General features: G+C 48.2%; 1 protein-coding gene across 2 annotated transcripts in view; it reads left to right on the forward strand.

Moving 5' to 3' along the window:
* The window catches only part of SENP7 (SUMO specific peptidase 7), a 126,722-nt gene that overhangs the window by 24,413 nt on the left and 82,643 nt on the right, over positions 1 to 19,666 (forward strand). For both annotated transcript variants that reach the window (XM_073586182.1, XM_073586181.1), the window contains exons 5-7: positions 11 to 90; positions 3,106 to 3,254; positions 18,129 to 18,486. In XM_073586182.1, coding sequence (XP_073442283.1) covers positions 11 to 90; positions 3,106 to 3,254; positions 18,129 to 18,486 — 587 coding nt within the window. The remainder of the gene's footprint in view (positions 1 to 10; positions 91 to 3,105; positions 3,255 to 18,128; positions 18,487 to 19,666) is intronic.

Genomic DNA, 19,666 nt, shown 5'->3' on the forward strand with positions numbered 1-19,666 from the left:
TTTTTTTCAGGACAGAACATATGCACAAGGAGGTGGAAAAGGAAGCCAATGTTAAATCTACTGAAAAAAGAACATCATCTGAGCACAAAGGTTTGTCACAAAAACACCTGTGCCCAGGCAGGTTGGGAGATCCCACTTTAGATTCAAATCCCAGAAGTTATCCTATGAATATACTATGAATTTGCAGTCTGGGACTACCCTTTATGGGGTACAATCTGCAAAAACTATTTAGTTTGTGTCTGACTAAAATAGGGCATATCAACAGGGGTTCATTTTCTGAGACAACCCCCTATAACCCCTTACCGACCGCTGATGGGATAGTACGTCAGCGGTCGGTATCCCCTGCTTCGAGGTGGGCTCCGGCGGTGATCCCACCTCAGAGCCGCGACATATCAGCTGTTATAAACATGTGCCCACAATAGGCGTGGTCGGAATCGCGATCCGCCCGCGACTATTTAGCTAAATCCTGCTGTCAAACGCCGACAGCGGGCATTTAACTAGTACTTCTGGCACCCAGCCGGAAATGAGCGCATGGCTGACCCCGTCAGGTGATTGGGGGTCAGCGACACATTGCTGTGTCAACCAGAGGTCTCATAGAGACCTCTATGGTTGTTGATGAGGCATTGCTATGAGTGCCACCCGGTTGTCGTCGCTCATAGCAATGCTGTAATTTTGCTACACATAGGCGATCTGCTCATCGTTTACATGTAGCAGTGCCGATCGAGTTGTGGATGCTTCTAGCCTCCCATGGAGGCTATTGAAGCATGCTAAAAATAAAAAAAATAAAAAAGCGTAAGTGTAAATCAACCCCCCTTTGAACCCAATCAAAATAAAACAATAAAAAAATCAAACCTACACTTATTTAGTTTTGCCACGTTCAGAATCGCCCGATCTATCAATGAAAAAAGAAAAAGGATTAACCCAATCGCTAAACGGCGTAGCGATTTAAAAAAAAAAACAAAAAACGCCAGAATTACGTTTTTTGGCCGCAGCGGCATTGCATTAAAATGCAATAACGGGCGATCAAAAGGACGTATCTGCACAAAAGTGGTATCATTAAAAACGTCAGGTCAGCATGCAAAAAATAAGCCCTCACCTGACCCCAGATCACGAAAAATGGAGACGCTACAGGTCTCGGAAGATTGCCCCTCTTTTTTTTTTTTTTTTTTTTTCAGCAAACTTTGGAATTTTTTTTCACCACTTAGATAAAAAGAACCTAGACTTGTTTGATGTCTGTGAACTCGTAATGACCTGAAGAATCATAATGGCAGGTCAATTTTAGCATTTAGTGAACCTAGCAAAAAAAAGCCAAACAAAAAACAAGTGTGGAATTGCACTTTTTTTTTTTTTGCAATTTCACCGCACTTGGAATTTTTTTCTTATTTTGGAGTACACGATATGCCATGTGAGGGCTTATTTTTTGAGGGACGAGTTGTATTTGAACGACACCATTGGTTTTACGATGTCGTGTACCCCAAAGGCAACATCGGTCCCGGCCGACCTAGGTTCTTTTCTCTTTGCATATATTTTCATTCTCCCACCCTTGGGACTGCTTTTGGACGTCCCATGAAGCGATAAAGAAGGATTTTTGGTACTTACCGTAAAAATTGTTGTTGGCCTACGTGCCGTTGTTTTGAGTTGTTGCATATGTTGAGCTTCTAGTTGCTTCTCCTACTGCTTTGACACCAACTGAGTAGCCTAGTGCCTGCCGGTGGATGTATACTGCTGGAGAGGAGCTATTTTTACCTTTTGCATAGTGTGAGCGCCTCCTAGTGACAGCAGCATACAACCCATAGTTATCTGTCTCCCCCAATGAAGGCTCCAAGAAAGAGATTTTACGTTAAGTACCAAAAATCCTTCTATTTTTGATTGCTTGCAGGAGACACGGGTGTCGGGCAGGGATAAGGTGTTCTGTGAGCATGTTGTATGTAATTATGTAAATGGTTTGATTTTTTTTTTTTTTTTTTTACAATTGAACACAGGACTATTCTCCCATCATCGGCTCATGCTGTCACTGTTGTATGTGACAAAAGACGGAGCCGGATGGGAGTAGTAGTCCCATCAGACGACACCAGACACACACATTCTCTCTGCCCACACACACATTCTCTCTGCCCACACACACATTCTCTCTGCCCACACACACATTCTCTCTGCCCACACACACATTCTCTCTGCCCACACACACATTCTCTCTGCCCACACACATATTCTCCACCCACACACATATTCTCCACCCACACACACTTCCTCCTTCTGACATCATTTCCTTTGACAATTTGCATCGTTTTTGTCATCAAATCTGCAGCAAAGATGCAACCCTTTTTAAGGCTATATGCACACGGTGCGGATTCTGCTGTGGAATTTTCCTCGCAGATTTTGCTAAAATGACCTGCGTTTTACCTGCAGTTTTAGTGCAGTTTTTGTGCGGATTTCCCCTGCAGTTTTCACCTGCAGATTTCTATAATGGGGCAGGTGGAAAACTGCCGCAAAACCGCACAAAAAAAAAATCCGCAGCATGTGCACAGCATTTTTTGTTTTACATAGCCTTAAATGGTACTGTACATCACGTGCAGTTCTGCAGGGCCAAATCTGCTGCAGAACTGCACAGAATCTGCACCGTGTGCACAGGGCCTAATCCTTCGTTTTTGCTGCAGATTTGACTGACTCAATTGCAGTCAATGAGTCAGAAACGCTGCAGAAACGCAAAAAAAATTGACATGCTGCAGAAAATAAACCGCTGCAAGTACGGACGGAAATTTACAGATCATGTGCACAACACTTCAGGATTGTCATTGCATTACCTTGCTTTAGTATTCCATTGCGTTTTTGGAGCATTTAAGCTCTTAAAAAAAGCCACGAAAATGCATTGTGTGCACATAGCCTAAACATTTCGATGATGCTTTGTGGCACTGAAGTGAAGACTCAAAAAATAGGTACATTTTTGGTCAGTTACTAGTTATGCCAAAATTTTTCAAAACGTTTTTGCCAAATTTCTGCCAAAAACTCTTTGATGAATCTGGGCCGTTATGTGTACACTTTTGACTTAAACTGAATTGTTAAAAAACTGATTTACCTATGTTCAATTTTACTTAAAACCAACAGAACAGACCCGGGAAACCTTGTTGAATACTGCTTGCCGGGATGTCAGCAATACACCTATTTGTCCACAAAAAGACCTCAACTTTGGAGTGAAGAAAAATAGCAGTGAAGAAGGATGCTCAAATCTATCAAAAGCAGCTGATCTTGAATGTGTGAGTAGCCTTGTATCTGTCTCAGGCAGGTAATTGTGAAGATGCATATTCAGATATAATATCTAATCGTATTGCTGACATGCGGGAAAACTGCAAATTTATTTTTTTTAAAATGTTGCGTTTTTACCCTTGGAAAGTCACTCTAAAGCCCCCGTTACACATAGCGATATCGCTGTAACGTCACCGATTTTGTGACGTAGCAGCGATATTGCTAGCGATATCGCTATGTCTGATACTTACCTCCGACCGGCTCCCCCGCTGCTCACGCGAGAACGTCCTGGACCATTTCTCGTCGTCTGCCTGTCAGGATTGCCGCGTCTGACAGGTAAGTAGCGACCCCCGACCCCTGCTATGTCGCTGGTGAGATCTGCCTGTGTGGCAGCTCACTAGCGACCACTTAGCGATGCACCAGCGATCCATATCGTTGTCGGGATCGCTGGTGCTTCGCTAAGTGTAACGGTACCCTAAAGGCCCCGTCACACTAAGCGACTCACCAGCGATCCCGACACCGATATGAAGGTGTCAGGATCGCTGGTAAGTCGCTATGTGATCGCTGGTGAGCTGTCACACAGACAGCTTCACCAGCGATCAGCACAGCGATGCCGAGCGCCCGGCATCGCTGGCTATCGCTGTAAAAAATAGTATCAAAATAAAAAATATAGTTATTCTCACCTTCCGATGTCCCGTTCAGCCATCCTGCCTCTCTCCACGCTCCGGTCCCAGTGATCCTTTGCACGAATGACCGCGAGATGTCACGGTCTCGCGGGATAACAAAGTCTCGCGGTCATTCGTGCAAAGGATCACTGGGACCGGAGCGTGGAGAGAGGCGGGATGGCTGAACGGGACATCGGAAGGTGAGAATAACTATATTTTTTATTTTTTTTTATTATTTTTTAACACCTGATCGCTGGTCTCCCGCTGTCACACACAGCGATGCCTGCTGGTCAGCGGGAGACCAGCGACCAAAGAAATGTCCAGAGGTTTCTTCCAGCGATCAGCGATACCGGCAGGGGGGCTGCTCGCTGATCGCTGTCACACACAGCGATCTCGCTGGTGAGTTCGCTGTTACGTCACAAAAGTTGTGACTCAGCAGCGATCTCGCTACCGAGATTGCTTAGTGAGACGGGGCCTTTAGGCTATGTTCACACTGTTTTTGCTGCTTTTTTATGCATATTTAAAGCTGCTTTTTACAGTGCAGTTTAAGATAAGAGATTTCACATGTTTGATGTATTCCCTGTGTTGAGGTCTCTCTGTTATCCAATTCCCCACCTCTTCCTCACGCAGCTCATCAACATACCCCAGAATACAAATCAGGGGGTCTTTAGGCACACTACATTCATATGCCCATTCTATAAGGTTAAGAACTAGTGATGAGCGCGCTTGCTTGGATATCTTGTTATCCGAGTATCTTGGGTGTGCTCGAGTAATATGGTCAAGTCCCTGTGGCTGCATAATTTGGGGCTGTTAGCCAGCCTCAACACATGCGGGGATTGTTTAACAAACGAGCTATCCCAGCATATGTTGCTGCTGTCTAACTACCGCGAATCACACATCTGCTGGGACTCAAACATATTACTCGAGCATGCCCACGTTACTCGTATAACAACCAAGCGTGCTTGGAGAACACGATATCCAAGCATGCTTGCTGCTCACTATTAAGAACCACAATCCAAAATGTATATAATTGCGGGCAAGGCCATAACATGTGAAATATTCCTGCTTCCTCCCCAAACAGCATGGGCAGTTAGAGTTGGGTCTGATGCCCATTTTTAACAACACCACTGGTGATCTGTATACTCTATGTATGACATGCAGCTGTGAAAGTCTAACACAGAGGACCACTTGTCTTGACAAATGACCCCCAACCCCAATTCCAACTTTTGTTTAACCTGCAAAGGAAATTAATCTGTCTCCTCATTGGGGGGACACAGAACCATGGGTGTTATGCTGCTGTCCACTAGGAGGCGACACTATGCATAATCTGAAAAAGATTACCGTAACTATGGCTCCTCCTCTGTAGTATACACCCCTGGACGGCGTCTGCCTTCTCCAGTTTTTGCTTAGTGTCGCAAGGAGGCACACCTTTTTTTTTTCTTCCGTTTTTTTTTTTTTTTTTTCTTTTTCGTCCGGAATACAGATGAAGAAAAGTGGGTCTCCAATGAGACTCCCGGCATGGCTCCTTCCATGGCCCCCTTTTAGGGGTGCCCAGTTGAAGTGGAGACGGCTATTCCCCATGTCGCTCCTTCCCCAGTCCCTGGCCCCTGCGTTCGCTTCAGTTTGGGTGGCCAAGGCCATCCTGGCTTGGGCCAAAAAACTGCAGGAGGGTCTTCAAGCTTCAAATACCGGGCTCTCGGACCAAGCGGTTCAAATAGCAGTGGTAGCAGACTACATGCTTCATGCAGCCCTAGACTTGGCAAGAGGTCTAGCGAGGATAGCGGCAAACGCCATTATGATTCGGCGTATCCTCTGGCTGCGAGAATGGAAAGCGGATGCGGCCTCAAAGAAGTCCCTCACGCATCTTCCGTACCTTAGTGGAAGGCTTTTCGGCGAAAAGTTGGACACAATGATATCCAATGCCACTGGGGGTAAGAGTACCTCTCTCCCTCAACTGAAACTTAAACGCACGTTTAAACGGAGAAACCAAACACGATTCCGATCCTTTCGGAACTCTTCGGACTGGTCCGTCTCGCGCCCAGCTTAAAATCGTAACCGCTCTCCACGCAGGGACAACCCACGGACGGCGCAGAGACCAGACAGGACTTGGCAGTCGAAAGCAGGCCAAGCGAAACCCAAGGGAGGAAAACCTCAGAACTTCGCTTCATCATGACTCACGAACTCCGGAAGACATCCCACCAGTAGGCGGGCGACTTCTAATCTCGAACCGGTTCTTCCTCTCTATTCCACCAACACTATCAGACAAGGCTCGTGCCTTCCTTCAAGCGGGAGTCGTAGTACCGGTCCCCGCGAACGAAAGATTCCGAGGGTTCTACTCCAATCTATTTGTAGTTCCCAAGAAAGAAGGCAGCATCCGGCCCATACTAGACCTAAAACAGCTCAACAAATATGTACAGGTCCGTCATTTCCACATGGAGTCCCTCCGGTCCATCATAACATCCATGGCGCAGGGAGAATACCTTACCTCCATAGACATACAAGACGCATATCTGCACATACCAATTGCTCCCGCCCAAAGGTTTCTCAGGTTCGCGATCAACCAAAACCACTACCAGTGTGTCGCTCTACCGTTCGGACTCGCCACGGCTCCAAGAACGTTTACCATGGTCATGGCAGCCACCATGGACGTTCTACCCTCCAGAGGCATTCTAGCTGTTCCGTACCTGGACGACCTTCTCATCAAGTCTTCCACCTTCAAGGACTGCGAGGTCAGTGTCTCAATCACAATAGACACACTGAGCCGTCTGGGATGGTTAGTCAACCTACAAAAATCATTGACTACCCCGAGCCAGAATCTAACCTTCCTGGGGATGTTATTTGACACCTCCAGGGGTCTGGTGCTCCTTCCCAAGGACAAGACACTGGCCCTCCGTCTGGGAGTTCGCACACTCCTCCGCAATCCTCCCCGATATCTCCGGTTTGCCATGAGAGTCAACGGCAGGATGGCAGCAGCAATGGAGGCAGTGCCATTTGCCCAGTTTCACCTCAGGCCTCTTCAACTAGCCATCCTCAGATCTTGGGACAGGAACCCCTTCTCCCTCGACAGGGAGTTCCGGTTGACATCGTCAAACAGGAGGTCCCTACATTGGTGGCTCAAGCCAACTTCGCTTGCAAGAGGAAAACCCTTTCTCTCAGGTCAATGGAAGGTCCTGACCACCGATGCAAGCCTGACAGGTTGGGGTTCGGTGCACCTACATCACAGGGCACAAGGCAAGTGGTCACCAATGGAAGAGACCTTGCCCATCAATATCCTGGAAATCCGGGCCATCTTCCTGGCACAGAGAACCTTTCATCACTTGCTTGCAGCCTCTCACATACGGATACAGTCGGACAATGCCACGGCGGTGGCATATGTGAATCACCAAGGCGGGACCCGCAGCGCCCAGGCGATGAAAGAAGTGGCACATATCCTCCCATGGGCGGAAGACACGAAGTTGGTACTCTCTGCGGTCCACATTCCGGGTGTGGAAAACTGGGAAGCCGACTTCCTCAGCAGGCAAGGAATGGACTCGGGGGAGTGGTCTCTCCACCCCGAAATTTTTTACCAGATCTGTCAACGCTGGGGAACCCCGGATGTGGACCAAATGGCATCCCATCTCAATGCCAAGATCTCCAATTTCATGGCCAGGACACACGACCCGCGTATGCTCGCAGCGGATGCCCTGGTCCATGACTGGACCCAGTTCCAGCTCCTGTACATTTTTCCACCCCTCCCCCTGATCTCCAGGGTCGTGAGGAAGATCAAACAAGCGGGAGTTCCAACCATCCTGATCGCGCCGGACTGGCCCAGACGTACATGGTACGCCGACATCGTACAACTTACAGCAGACGCCCCCTGGCGTCTCCCCGACCGTCACGACCTTCTGTCACAAGGTCCGTTCTACCATCTGAATTCAGGGGCTCTCAATTTGACAGCATGGCCCTTGAAACCTGGATTCTAACCCAGGCAGGGTTCTCACCGGATGTCATTGCGACCATGATCAGGGCAAGGAAGCCAGCCTCCGCCAAGATTTATTATCGTACCTGGAGAGCTTTCTTTTCCTGGTGCGAATCTCATGGACAGGTCCCACTCCCTTATTCCCTCCCGAAGGTACTAGGTTTCCTTCAATCGGGCCTAGACGCCAAGCTATCCCTAGGCTCGCTTGAGAGTCAGGTGTCAGCGCTTTCAGTCCTTTTTCAAAGGCGCATTGCTACCAAACCGCAAGTAAGGACTTTTCTCCAGGCAGTTTCCCGATTGGTTCCCCCCTACAGACGTCCACTGGAAACGTGGGACCTCAACCTGGTCCTGACAGCATTGCAGGCACCACCCTTCGAACCCCTTAAAGAAGTCCCACTCTGCATTCTGTCACAGAAAGTGGTTTTTCTAGTGGCAATCACCTCGCTACGCAGAGTGTCTGAATTGTCAGCACTTTCCTGCAGACGGCCTTTCCTAGCTTTTCACCAGGACAAGGTGGTTCTCCGTACTGTACCATCCTTCCTTCCGAAGGTTGTGTCCACCTTTCACCTCAATGAGGAAATCTCACTGCCATCCCTTGTTCCGGTTCATAGAGTGGAGAAGGCTCTGCATACGCTTGACCTCGTCAGAGCATTGCGGATTTACGTGTCCAGGACTGCACCCTTCCGGAAGTCTGATTCCCTCTTCATTCTTCCGGAAGGCGGTCGCAAGGGCCTGCCGGCTTCCAAGGCTACCCTTGCCAGGTGGATCAAGTCCACCATACATGAGGCCTATCGACTTGAGTTCCCCTCTTCCGGCCGGTATCACGGCACACTCTACACGGGCAGTAGGGGCCTCCTGGGCCATTCGGCACAACAAGTGTGCAAGGCGGCCACTTGGATTAGCCTACACGAAACACTACAGTGTTCATACCTAGTCCTCAGCGGACGCGAGCCTGGGTAGACAGGTTCTGCAGGCGGCAGTGCCCCAAGTTTAGGGTCCTGCTAGCACAATATTCGTCCATTGCTTCCAACCCAGGGACTGCTTTGGGACGTCCCATGGTTCTGTGTCCCCCAATGAGGCGACAGAGTAAAGGAGATTTTTGTGTACTCACCGTAAAATCTTTCTCTTAGCCTCTAATTGGGGGACACAGCTCCCACCCTGTTGCCCCTACAGGCCGTTGTTACGGTTGGGTTCTCATATTGTTCTTTGAGCCTGTACATAGTAGCCTTCTTACAGGCATGATTATGTTGTTTCTGTTATGTTCCTCCTATTGCTTTTGCACAAAATTGGAGAAGACTGACGCCGTCCAGGGGTGTATACTGCAGAGGCGGAGCCATAGTTAATCTTTTTCAGATTATGCATAGTGTCGCCTCCTAGTGGACAGCAGCATAACACCCATGGTTCTGTGTCCCCCAATCAGAGGCTAAGAGAAAGAGATTTTACGGTGAGTACACAAAAATCTCCTTTTTTTTCAGAAAGATAAATATCAAGTCATCAATTATGCAGGAGATTACTCCCTTAGTAACCCCCCTGTTGCGCATATAGTGTCTGAAGTCGTATCTTTCTGAACTACAAAATTATTTAACGTACATTGGGCCTTATATGCATGTTTAAGGAGTATTGAAATAAACTTCTTTCAGGCAGGTGAAATTCTTCCTGTAAGCTTTCAAATGTTTTGATTGCATTGTTACTGATTAACTGGTTAACATATAAAATTCCCATGGACTTCCAATTTCCAAATTCAGATATTTTCCCAAATTTCGGAAGATATTCTTTATTCCATAATGATAGGGACTTTACAGCAGGTTCTATCTTTTCTTGCAAAAAAAAAAAGAAAAACTCTCACCTGCCATTATGAGAAGCAGTGCTGATTTTGTGAATGCAAATTCTCTTTGCCGACTAGCAGGATAGACTGGGTGGACATTCAGAATGTGGGTGTCGGGATTTGTGGAAGTGTACTGCAATTGCATCCTTGATATATGGGGAAAGAATTCAGAGATAGTACTGTACTGGCAGATTTCATGCCAAGCAAATGCCCCCTCCATGGTAAGCAGTGGCACAAGGGAACAACAGCTGAATATTGGGCTGTTGCAGCACTCAAAATAGGAGAGAAGGATGCTGAACAGCTAAACAATGAAGCCCATGTCCATATTTTCTGATTGTAACCTTTAAAGAGGACCTGTCACCCCACCAGGTTAAAAGTGGGCAGTTTTTTTGCTTTTATTTTATTTCCATTGCTCCTCAGAGTATTTACTCCCGAGTGCAAGTATGGCTGTGCAGCGCATGCACAGTAGAGCCTATGCCCTCAGAAGGTCAAGCTACTCCCCAAAAGCGAGGAGATCTGATGACCGGAGCCTTATGACAGAAGCATGGTTAGATAGCAATCAACAGAGGCACTAATAATGTTAAGAATCGAGGTGGCAAGTTTGTTAGAGCATTCTCTAGCCCAGTGCACTTAGAAACTTATTTGCATGCCACAAAACATGAGGATTTATTTGATTCATGTATCAGAATGAAAATACACTGATACCAGTGAGTTCAATTTATGTAGGGCTACTTGCATATATTAATGGTATTAATTAAGGGGCATATTTAAAATTGAGAGTCCTCAGTGGTTGATACCTTTTAGTGGCTAACTGAAAAGATGGTAACACATTGCAAGCTTTCGAGACTACTCAGGTCTCTTCATCAGGCTAGACTAATACAAAATCTGAAGTATAACATATTTATACACAAGACAGCACATAAATAACGCAATAGCTAAGACAAGTGATGTGAAGCGGAATAGTCATTGTGAGAGAGAGGTAAGCATAAATATTGGAGCAGTTTTAGGCAGCCCCCAAATTTAAAAAGCATAATTGTCAGAAGCTCCCTGTCCTCTCCAACAGCTGCAGGAACCTTTCCTTGCAACCAGAAAAAATGTAAAACCTGTCCATTTATAATGACCACGGACAAGATAAAGAGCCCCAACTCACACAGGACTACAAGATCCCAGATACGTTCAGATGCATCACATCTTATGTGGTGTACTTAATTATTTGTTCTAAATGTCCTACTGGGGGTCTGTATGTGGAGGAGACCGGGCAAAAACTGAGAACAAGGATGAATCCTCATCGCCACACAATAAGAGAAAAAAGAATGGATCTACCTGTGGCAAAACATTTTTGTATCCCTGGTCATAGCATGATGGACATTAAATTACTTGTATTAAAAGGTAACTTCAAGTCTCAGAGAGAGAGAAGAATCTCGGGAGTACAAATTTATGAAAACTTTCGACACATTCAGTGTCGCATGGATTTATGTCTTTCTCCTTCGTCTCATTGGGGGACACAGATACTGTGGGTGTATGCTTCTGCCGCTAGGAGGCTGGCACTAAGTGAAAAAAAGAGGTTAGCTCCTCCTCCGCAGTATACACCCTCGCCCCTATTGCGGGCGGAAATCAGTTTTTTTGCTTAGTGTCCTATGGAGGCACACACAGTCTGGATCTCTCCAGACTATTTATTTATTTTTTTTCTAGTTTACTATGAAGATGAGACAGGGGCGACGGATCCTATTGAAAGGATCCGATTTCCCCAAACCATCAACGGGCGAGCACGTGCGAGTATCGTCTCCGCGTATCCTTTCCCGCACCGAGGGACATATCTGGGACTTTTCCCCAGACTTCTATTTTTGTTTGTTATTTTATGAAGATGAGACAGGGGCAACGCATCCTAATGAAAGGATCCGATTTCCCCAAACCATCAACGGGCGAGCACGTGCGAGTATCCCTCCACGTATCCTTTCCCGCGACGTGAGACATTATGCCAGACTTAGCCCTGTCCACGCCTAGGTATTGAAACCATGGGCTTGCACAGAGGCACAAGACTAGTCTGTGCGGCCCCCACTGCTCCACCAACGCTAGACGGCGGTGCTGCAAGGTGGCGGACGGTCCCTCTCCTCACCCCCTGAAGGGGTTAGATGGAGCTAGGGTGCCTGCACCGTCCTATTTTTTTTATCAAAGACCCCCTCACATACCTGCGCTCAGGCTGAAGAGGATCATCGGTGAGGAGAGGGTCGGGGAGGGCTCCTGCGAAGATTTCGGGCTGGAGCCCACAGCCGCAGCAGGCGGCGTCCACTAGCCATGCAAGAGAAGGGCTGGATCCGTCAGGACAGGAACGCTGCGCCGGTCAGTAGCGCCATTTTTTGGTACCGCGCCCCCCCCCCACCCCGGTCGGGTAGGGGAAAAATTGAGGCCGCGGCCGGAAGTTCCGCCCTCAGGGCCGCGTGTCATTTCCGGCATCCCGCCCCGCACTCGGCGGCGGTAAAAATCGAGGCCCCGGCTTCGGCGCACGATTTAAAGGAAGCATCCAGGTCGGGGGGGCGCAGGACTGGAGTAAGTGCTGCCCGAGAGGCCACGCTAGGGAAAAACAAGGGGCTACCTCTTCCCCATATCCCCAGCAGCGGACAGATACAGCATGTCTGAAAAAAGCAAAGATGCACACGTTCTTTTATGCGGCATGCATCTCTTGTCGGACTGCGTTTCCGCGGGCGCAGAGCAGCGTTTATGCGAAGCCTGTGAATCCAAACGCGACCAGGAGCCCTCCCCTGCGACCGCGACCAATGTGTCAAATCCCCCGGAGTGGGCCCGATCACTGTCACAGTACATGGTGTCGCTTACGAGAGCAATAGAATCCCTTCAAGCCCCAGATAGGGGCAGGGACAGTGTCGCCGCCCTTAGAGGGTACCTACACCTCACAGGAGCCTCCGGCCTGCAGGGGCCGCCCTCACTCCAGGCAGACCCAGGGGAAACGAATCCACACGGTGTCGCCCAGTCCATCCGGTGCCTTCGGCATCCGTAAGATCTACTTCTCGCTCCCCGTCACCAGTGATTGATAGCGAGCAGACCTCAGATTGCGACTCAGACGAGCCCATTGACCTGGACACTCCAGAGTCACGTGAAACAGTGGACAGCCTCATAGAAGCCATCAATCAGACCCTGGGGATTGAGGATGATACCGCAGCGGCTACGGGGCATAAAGTGGCATGTAAACAAGTGAAGCGGACGCACAGAATTTTTTCCTCTCACTCTGAGTTTGAGGACATAGTGCAGCGGCACAGAGAACGTCCAAAACGGCGTTTTTCTCGGGTTAAAGGGCACTCGAAACGCGTTATCCGTTTGCTCCAGACCTCCGTAAACAATGGATGGAATCCCCGATAGTGGATCCTCCGGTTTCACGCCTGGCCACTAAGACCCTGTTATCTGTCCCTAGGGTTTCCTCGATTAAAGATCCCACGGACTGCCTTATTGAGAGCCTAGCTCGTTCAGTATATGAGGCGTCAGGGTCTGCACTCGCTCCCTCGTTCGCAGCAACTTGGGTAGCCGAGGCTATGATATCATAGTCAGAAACATTAAACAAGGTCGCGCAGGAGCAGGATCTACCTGCAGAGATCTCGGAGGTCACAGGTCAGATGACGATAGCCGGAGATTATGTAATGAATGCGTTTTTGGATGCGGCCAATTGTTCAGCACTTGCTGCCGCTAATGCAATCTCTATCTGAAGAGCCCTATGGTTGAGGACATGGCGGGCCGATTCTACTTCCAAGAAGTCCTTGACTTCTCTGCCTGATCAGTGCGGCCGACTATTTTTGGATCAACTTATCTCCGACTCCACAGGAGGAAAGGGCGGGTTTCTCCCCCAACAGAAGGTTAGATCGTTTTTTCGTCGCCCGGTTCAGGCATGTTTTCCGGCCTTTCGCAGTGCCACCGGCCATTCTAGGCCGGGCGTGACGGCATTGGTCAGGTGGCAACCTGAGCCTGGTCCAGGACCCGAATAGGAGACTGTCTGGGGTCATGCATTAAAAGACTCCGGGTGGACTACGGGGCCCAATTCCGCCACCTCAGGCCGCCCCAACCAGGATAGGGAGCGGCAGGTCATATAGAGCCAACCCATTGGGGAGAATGCGTGCTCAACAGGCCAGATCGAGGGGACCCAGATCCTAAGGATCATCGGCCAAATGACTCGAGGTCTTTACCAGACGACACCAGCAAAGTGGGCGGCTGCCTACTCTGTTTTCACCACGTCTGGGCCAACATCGCTCACGACGCATGGGTAAAAGAGTTGGTGTCCTCAGGTTACAAAATAGAATTTGTCAGATACCCTCCAAGAAGGTTTTTTCTGTCCCGGCTTCCCAGGGTGGATACCCAGTTAAGGGCTCTATTGGGAGCCATCAAGTCGCTCCTGCACAACGGAGTCATTGTTCCAGTGCCGGAACATGGAAGAGCTCAGGGGTTCTATTCAAACCTTTTTGCGGTCCCCAAAAAGGGACGGGTCTGTCAGGCCTGTTTTGGACCTAAAGCTTCTGAACAAATTCATCAGGATCAGACATTTCCGGATGGAGTCTCTCCGTTCAGTCATAGCGGTCATGGAGCAGTGAGAATACTTGGCCTCAATTGACAGCCATGACGCTTTTCTGCATATTCCCATTTTTTCCTCCTCATCAGAGGCGGCTACGCTTCGCCATCAGTGTTCAGCATTTTAAGTTCGTAGCGCTACCCTTCGGGCTAGCCACGGCTCCCAGAGTGTTCACAAGGGTTTTGCCAATTGTCAGGGCCACACTGCATTCTCGAGGCATAGTCGTCTTGCCTTATCTGGACGACCTCTCAGTCAAGGGCCCGTCAATACGGGCATGTGAGGAAGTTGTCAACATCACGCTAGATACTCTTGCCGCTTAGATGGTTGGTCAATGCAAAGAAATCATCCCTTGTGCCAGCTCAGAGGATCTACTTCCTTGGAATTATCTTCGACACTTGCTGAGCATTGATAATTCTCCCTCAGGAAAGGGCGCTAGTCTCCGGCAGGGAGTCCAGACACTATGCCAACCAGTCCCTTATACCATCCGATCCGCGATAAGGATCCTAGGGAAAATGGTGGCAGCAATCGAAGCGATACCTTTCGTCCAGTTCAATCCTTCACCCCCTGCAGCACGCCTCGTGTCAGCCTGGGACAAGAATCCTTTCACGCTCGATCGACGGTGCAAATTGTCCTCTCAAGTCAGGCAGTCACTCGGATGGTGGATTACCAGTTCCTCTCTGGCCTAGGGGAAACCTTTCCCCCCATGTCATGGGCTGATAATGACAATTGACGTCAGTCTCCTCGTTTGGGGAGCGGTGTTTCGCCACCACACAACCCAGAAACGGTGGTCGCCACAGGAGGCACGCCTCCCGATCAACTTATTGGGGGATACGAGCAATTCGGCTGGCTCTGCAGAGGTTTCATCACTTTCTAGCAGGCCGCCCCGTCCAGATTCCATCGGACATCGCCACGGCGGTGGTTTACATAATTCGTCAGGGGGCACCCGCAGCAGAACAACCATGCGCGAGGTGGAGCACGTTCTTCAGTGGGCCGAAGCAAACCACTCGGTGATTTCGGCTGTCCACATCCCGGGAGTGGAAAATTGGGCGGCAGACTTCCTCAGCCGGCCGGGTCTTGCATCCGGAGAGTGTCCTCTACATCCCGAAGTTCTTCAACAGATTTGTCAACTGTGGGGAGCTCCGGATGTGGACCTGACGGTTTCCAGAGTGAATGCCAAGGTGCCCACATATGTCGCTCGGGTCAGGGACCCGCAGGCATTCGCGGTGGACGCGTTGATTCTGCCATGGAACCAGTTTCGCCTGCCATATCTATTTCCCCCACTGCCACTACTCCCGAGAGTCAGCAAAGGGATCAAGACGGAAGGGGGGCCGGCGATTCTGCTTGCCCCAGACTGGCACCGTCGAGCGTGGAACGCAGATCTAAGGCAGCTGCTCGCCGACGTTCCTGGGCGCCTGCTAGAGCGTCCAGATCTACCGTCTGAAGGGCCAATTTGCCACCCGAACTCAGGGACCCTGTGTTTGACAGCAGGGCCGTTGAATCTTGGATTCTAACCCAGGCAGGGTTCGGGAGCAAGGTGGTCGCTACAACGATTAGCGCCCGGAGGCCTGCTTCAGCATGAATTTACCACCACACCTGGAAGGTGTTCTTTGCTTGATGTCGAGGTGCGGTGTTTCTCCGCTAAGATCCTCGATCTCCAACATCTTGGTTTTTCTCCAGTCGGGCTCAGAGAGCCCGGATAGCTCAGTCGGTAGAGCATTAGACTCGGGCTTTGCCCCAGGTTTCCGCAGGAGACAAATGTCGGCCTTATCCGTCCTGTTCCAATGCAGGGTTGCTACCAATTTGCAGGTGAAAACTTTTCATTCGGGGAGTGTCCCACTTGATACCTCCCTATATGGCGCCGATGGACGCCTGGGTTCTTAACATGGTCTTAAGCGTTCTGCAGGAAGCTCCATTGGAACCGCTTCAGGATACCTTACCTGGAAAGTTGTTCCCCTAGTGGCCATCACTTCTATCAGGCGGGTTTCAGCTGGCAGCTCTATCCTGCCGAGCTCCGTTCCTCACTTTCCATAGCTATAAGGCCCCTCTTTTTCTGCCGAAGGTCGTGTCCTCTTTTTCACATCAATGAAGATGTTGTTTTGCCTTTATTTTGTCCAGCATCGGTGCACCGTGTGGAAGAAGGCTCTTCACACGTTAGACCTGGTAAGAGCCCTCCGGAGGTACGTGTCACGGACGGCACCCTTTCCTCAGTTGGACACGCTGTTCGTGCTCCCTGAAGAACGCAGGAAGGGACTCGCTGCCTCAAAGTCGACCATAGCCAGATGGATTCGTTTGACTATTCAGGAGTCCTACTGCATTAGAGGCACGCCGATTCCAGCAGGGATCAGAGCGCACTCTACTCGGGCAGTGGGTGCCTCTTGGGCGCTTCGGCATCAGGCTTCGACGGAACAGGTTTGCAAGGCAGCAACCTGGTCCAGCCTGCACACATTTGCCAAACGTAATATCCATGCTCAGGCCTCGGCGGATGCAAGCCTGGGTAGAAGGATTCTCCGAGCAACAGTGGCGCACCTTTAAACAGGAGGTGACTGTAGCTTGGATCGGTGAGTCAATCTCCCACCCAGGGACTGCTTTAGGACGTCCCACAGTATCTGTGTCCCCCAATGAGACGAAGGAGAAACATGGATTTTTGTGAGTACTCATCGTAAAATCCTTTTCTCCGAGACGCTCATTGGGGGACACAGCACCCACCCTATTAGCCAGTTGGCTCTTGTTTAAATGAATATATGTTTACTTATTTGATATAAGGGTGGTGTTTTCCTTTGGACATGTTGTACCTATATTAAGGCTGATTTGTTGTCCTCCTACTGCTTTGGCACCAAACTGATTTCCGCCCGCAATAGGGGCGAGGGTGTATACTGCGGAGGAGGAGCTAACCTCTTTTTTTCACTTAGTGTCAGCCTCCTAGTGGCAGAAGCATACACCCACAGTACCTGTGTCCCCCAATGAGCGTCTCAGAGAAAAGGATTTTACGGTGAGTACTCACAAAAATCCATGTTTTTACATCAATTAAGGAATTTGCTCCTCAGAACTTCTGGGGTTATCACAACACAGAACCAGACCGACAATCAGAGGGCAATAAAACCTTCACACTGCTTATCTATGAACTGCTCCAATATTTATGCTTATCTCTCTCCTACAATGACTATTCCACTTCACATCACTTGTCTTATCTATTGAGTTATTTCTGTGCTGTCTTTTGTATAAATGTTTTTCTTCAGATTTTGTATTAGTCTAGCCTGATGAAGAGACCTGAGTAGTCTGGAAAGCTTGCAATTTGTTACCATCTTTTCAGTTAGCCATTAAAAGGTATCAACCACTGAGGACTCTCAGTTCTAAATATTCTTCTATCTACTGGCTAACACAGCACAAAGATATATGTTTCCTGGTTTAGGGGCCAAACTTACTGACAGATTCTAGTGATGAGTGAACGTGCCCAGATTAAGGTGTTATCCGAGCATGCTCGTGTGTACAAGTGACTCCGGCGTGCATGAACAATATGTTTGAGTCTCCGTGACTGTTCTTTCAATAGTCGCAAACATGGAGGGATTGCCTGTTTGTTAGGTACTCGAACATATTATTCACGCACTCTGAAGTCACTCGGATAACACCTTATCCAGGCATGTTCGCTCATCGCTAACAGATTCTCTTTAATGCCCTTTGTATTTATAATGGGATGTCATAAAACCTCCTGTAGGTATAAAACTTATGTGCTCCAAGACTTTTCTCCATATAGTCTATTTGCACCTTCAGATAACCCTTTAAATGAAACTGTGAGCATATTGTGGCACTGGCACTTAATTGTTTATTTTGTTATATGGTAGAGACCATTATTCTTTGTTTTATTCTTTGCAGAAAAATTCAGTGAAGAATAATGGTGTTAACTCGCCAAATACACGGGAAAAAACTTACTGCTTCAAGCGAGCGGAGTACCAGAATAAGAAGACTCCTACTTCACTAAAAGATGTATCTGTGCATCCTTCTGTCGATAAAACTCCATCCCCATCATTGGAATCTGTTACAGAGTGTCCTATGAAATCATCTCCTATTAAAGACAGAGCGGCCAGGACGTGTAAGGAAAGTAATAAGTCTTCACTTGGTTGCTCTGTGGAGGATCCACCAATGAACAATTCACACTCTTGTAAAAGCCAGCTAAGCGGAAAAAGGACTCGTGTGCAAATTGTCAGTAAAAAAAATCTGCCATTAGAGCCAAGTAAGTGATGTATGTACCTTGTTAGAGGAATGTATGTTTGCCTTGTAAGAAAACTGTATAGTTGCTGCTTCCAAAACTGGTCACTGACTCATTTGACGCCTAAATATTGGGGACATTTATTATGGGGTTTATGATGACTATTGAAGTGTAAAATATGAAAAAATTATGGTACACTACAAATATGACATTGTGCAACCTGTTTTTGAGATTTTCTGAAACGTTGAGGACACAAATGTATTTTCATCTGTAATGTGTTTAAATTACATTATAGTTCTGGCATAGATTTCATGATGAGTCAAATATATTGAAGGACATCTATTAGTAGGGTCATTAGATCCTCCTCTTAATATTTATTTATACATTTTTCATATATATTAATTTAACTAAAGAGTACTGTATTTTTTTGGAAAATGGGTGTGCATCCTATAGTCGGAATGTACTTACCAGTAGTGTGGCAGCAGCAGGAGTCAGGCAATTCTGCAGCGTTCCGACGCTGCAGGGCCATGATCTCACTCCCATCCCAGGCTCGTACAGCAGTATTCGGTGGTGCGGGGGCTCCGCCGACATTTTGTGAAAGCACGGAGCCCTCGCACTTCCATTGTTGCGATGCTGTGGCTTTCGGGAAAATGGCCGCCGGAGGAGGCTCATGCGCAGATTGAGATATGAGCAACGAGATCTCATCCCGAGATCTCAATCTGTTCATGCCCTGCCTCTGGCAGCCATTTTCCTGGAGGCGACCGCATCGCAACAATGGATTGAACTGTAAGACGGACCCCCATTTGACGCATTTGTTTTTTTCCCCTATTTTCCTTCTGAGAATTTGGGGTGCGTCTTATGGTCTTGTGCGTCTTATAGTCCGAAAAATATGGTATGTTCTTTATACAGTTGTGGCCAAAAGTATTGACACCCCTGCAATTCTGTCAGATAATACTCAGTTTTTTCCTGAAAATGATTGCAAACACAAATTCTTTGGTATTATTATCTTCATTTAATTTGTCTTAAATGAAAAAACACAAAAAGAATTGTCCTAAAGCCAAATTGGATATAATTCCACACCAAACATAAAAAGAGGTTGGACAAAAGTATTGGCACTGTTCGAAAAATCATGTGATGCTTCTCTAATTTGTGTAATTAACAGCACCTGTAACTTACCTGTGGCACCTAACAGGTGTTGGCAATA

This window comes from Dendrobates tinctorius, unplaced genomic scaffold (assembly GCF_039654945.1).
Source record: "Dendrobates tinctorius isolate UK_male_01 unplaced genomic scaffold, ASM3965494v1 ptg000091l, whole genome shotgun sequence".
NCBI lineage: Eukaryota > Metazoa > Chordata > Amphibia > Anura > Dendrobatidae > Dendrobates > Dendrobates tinctorius.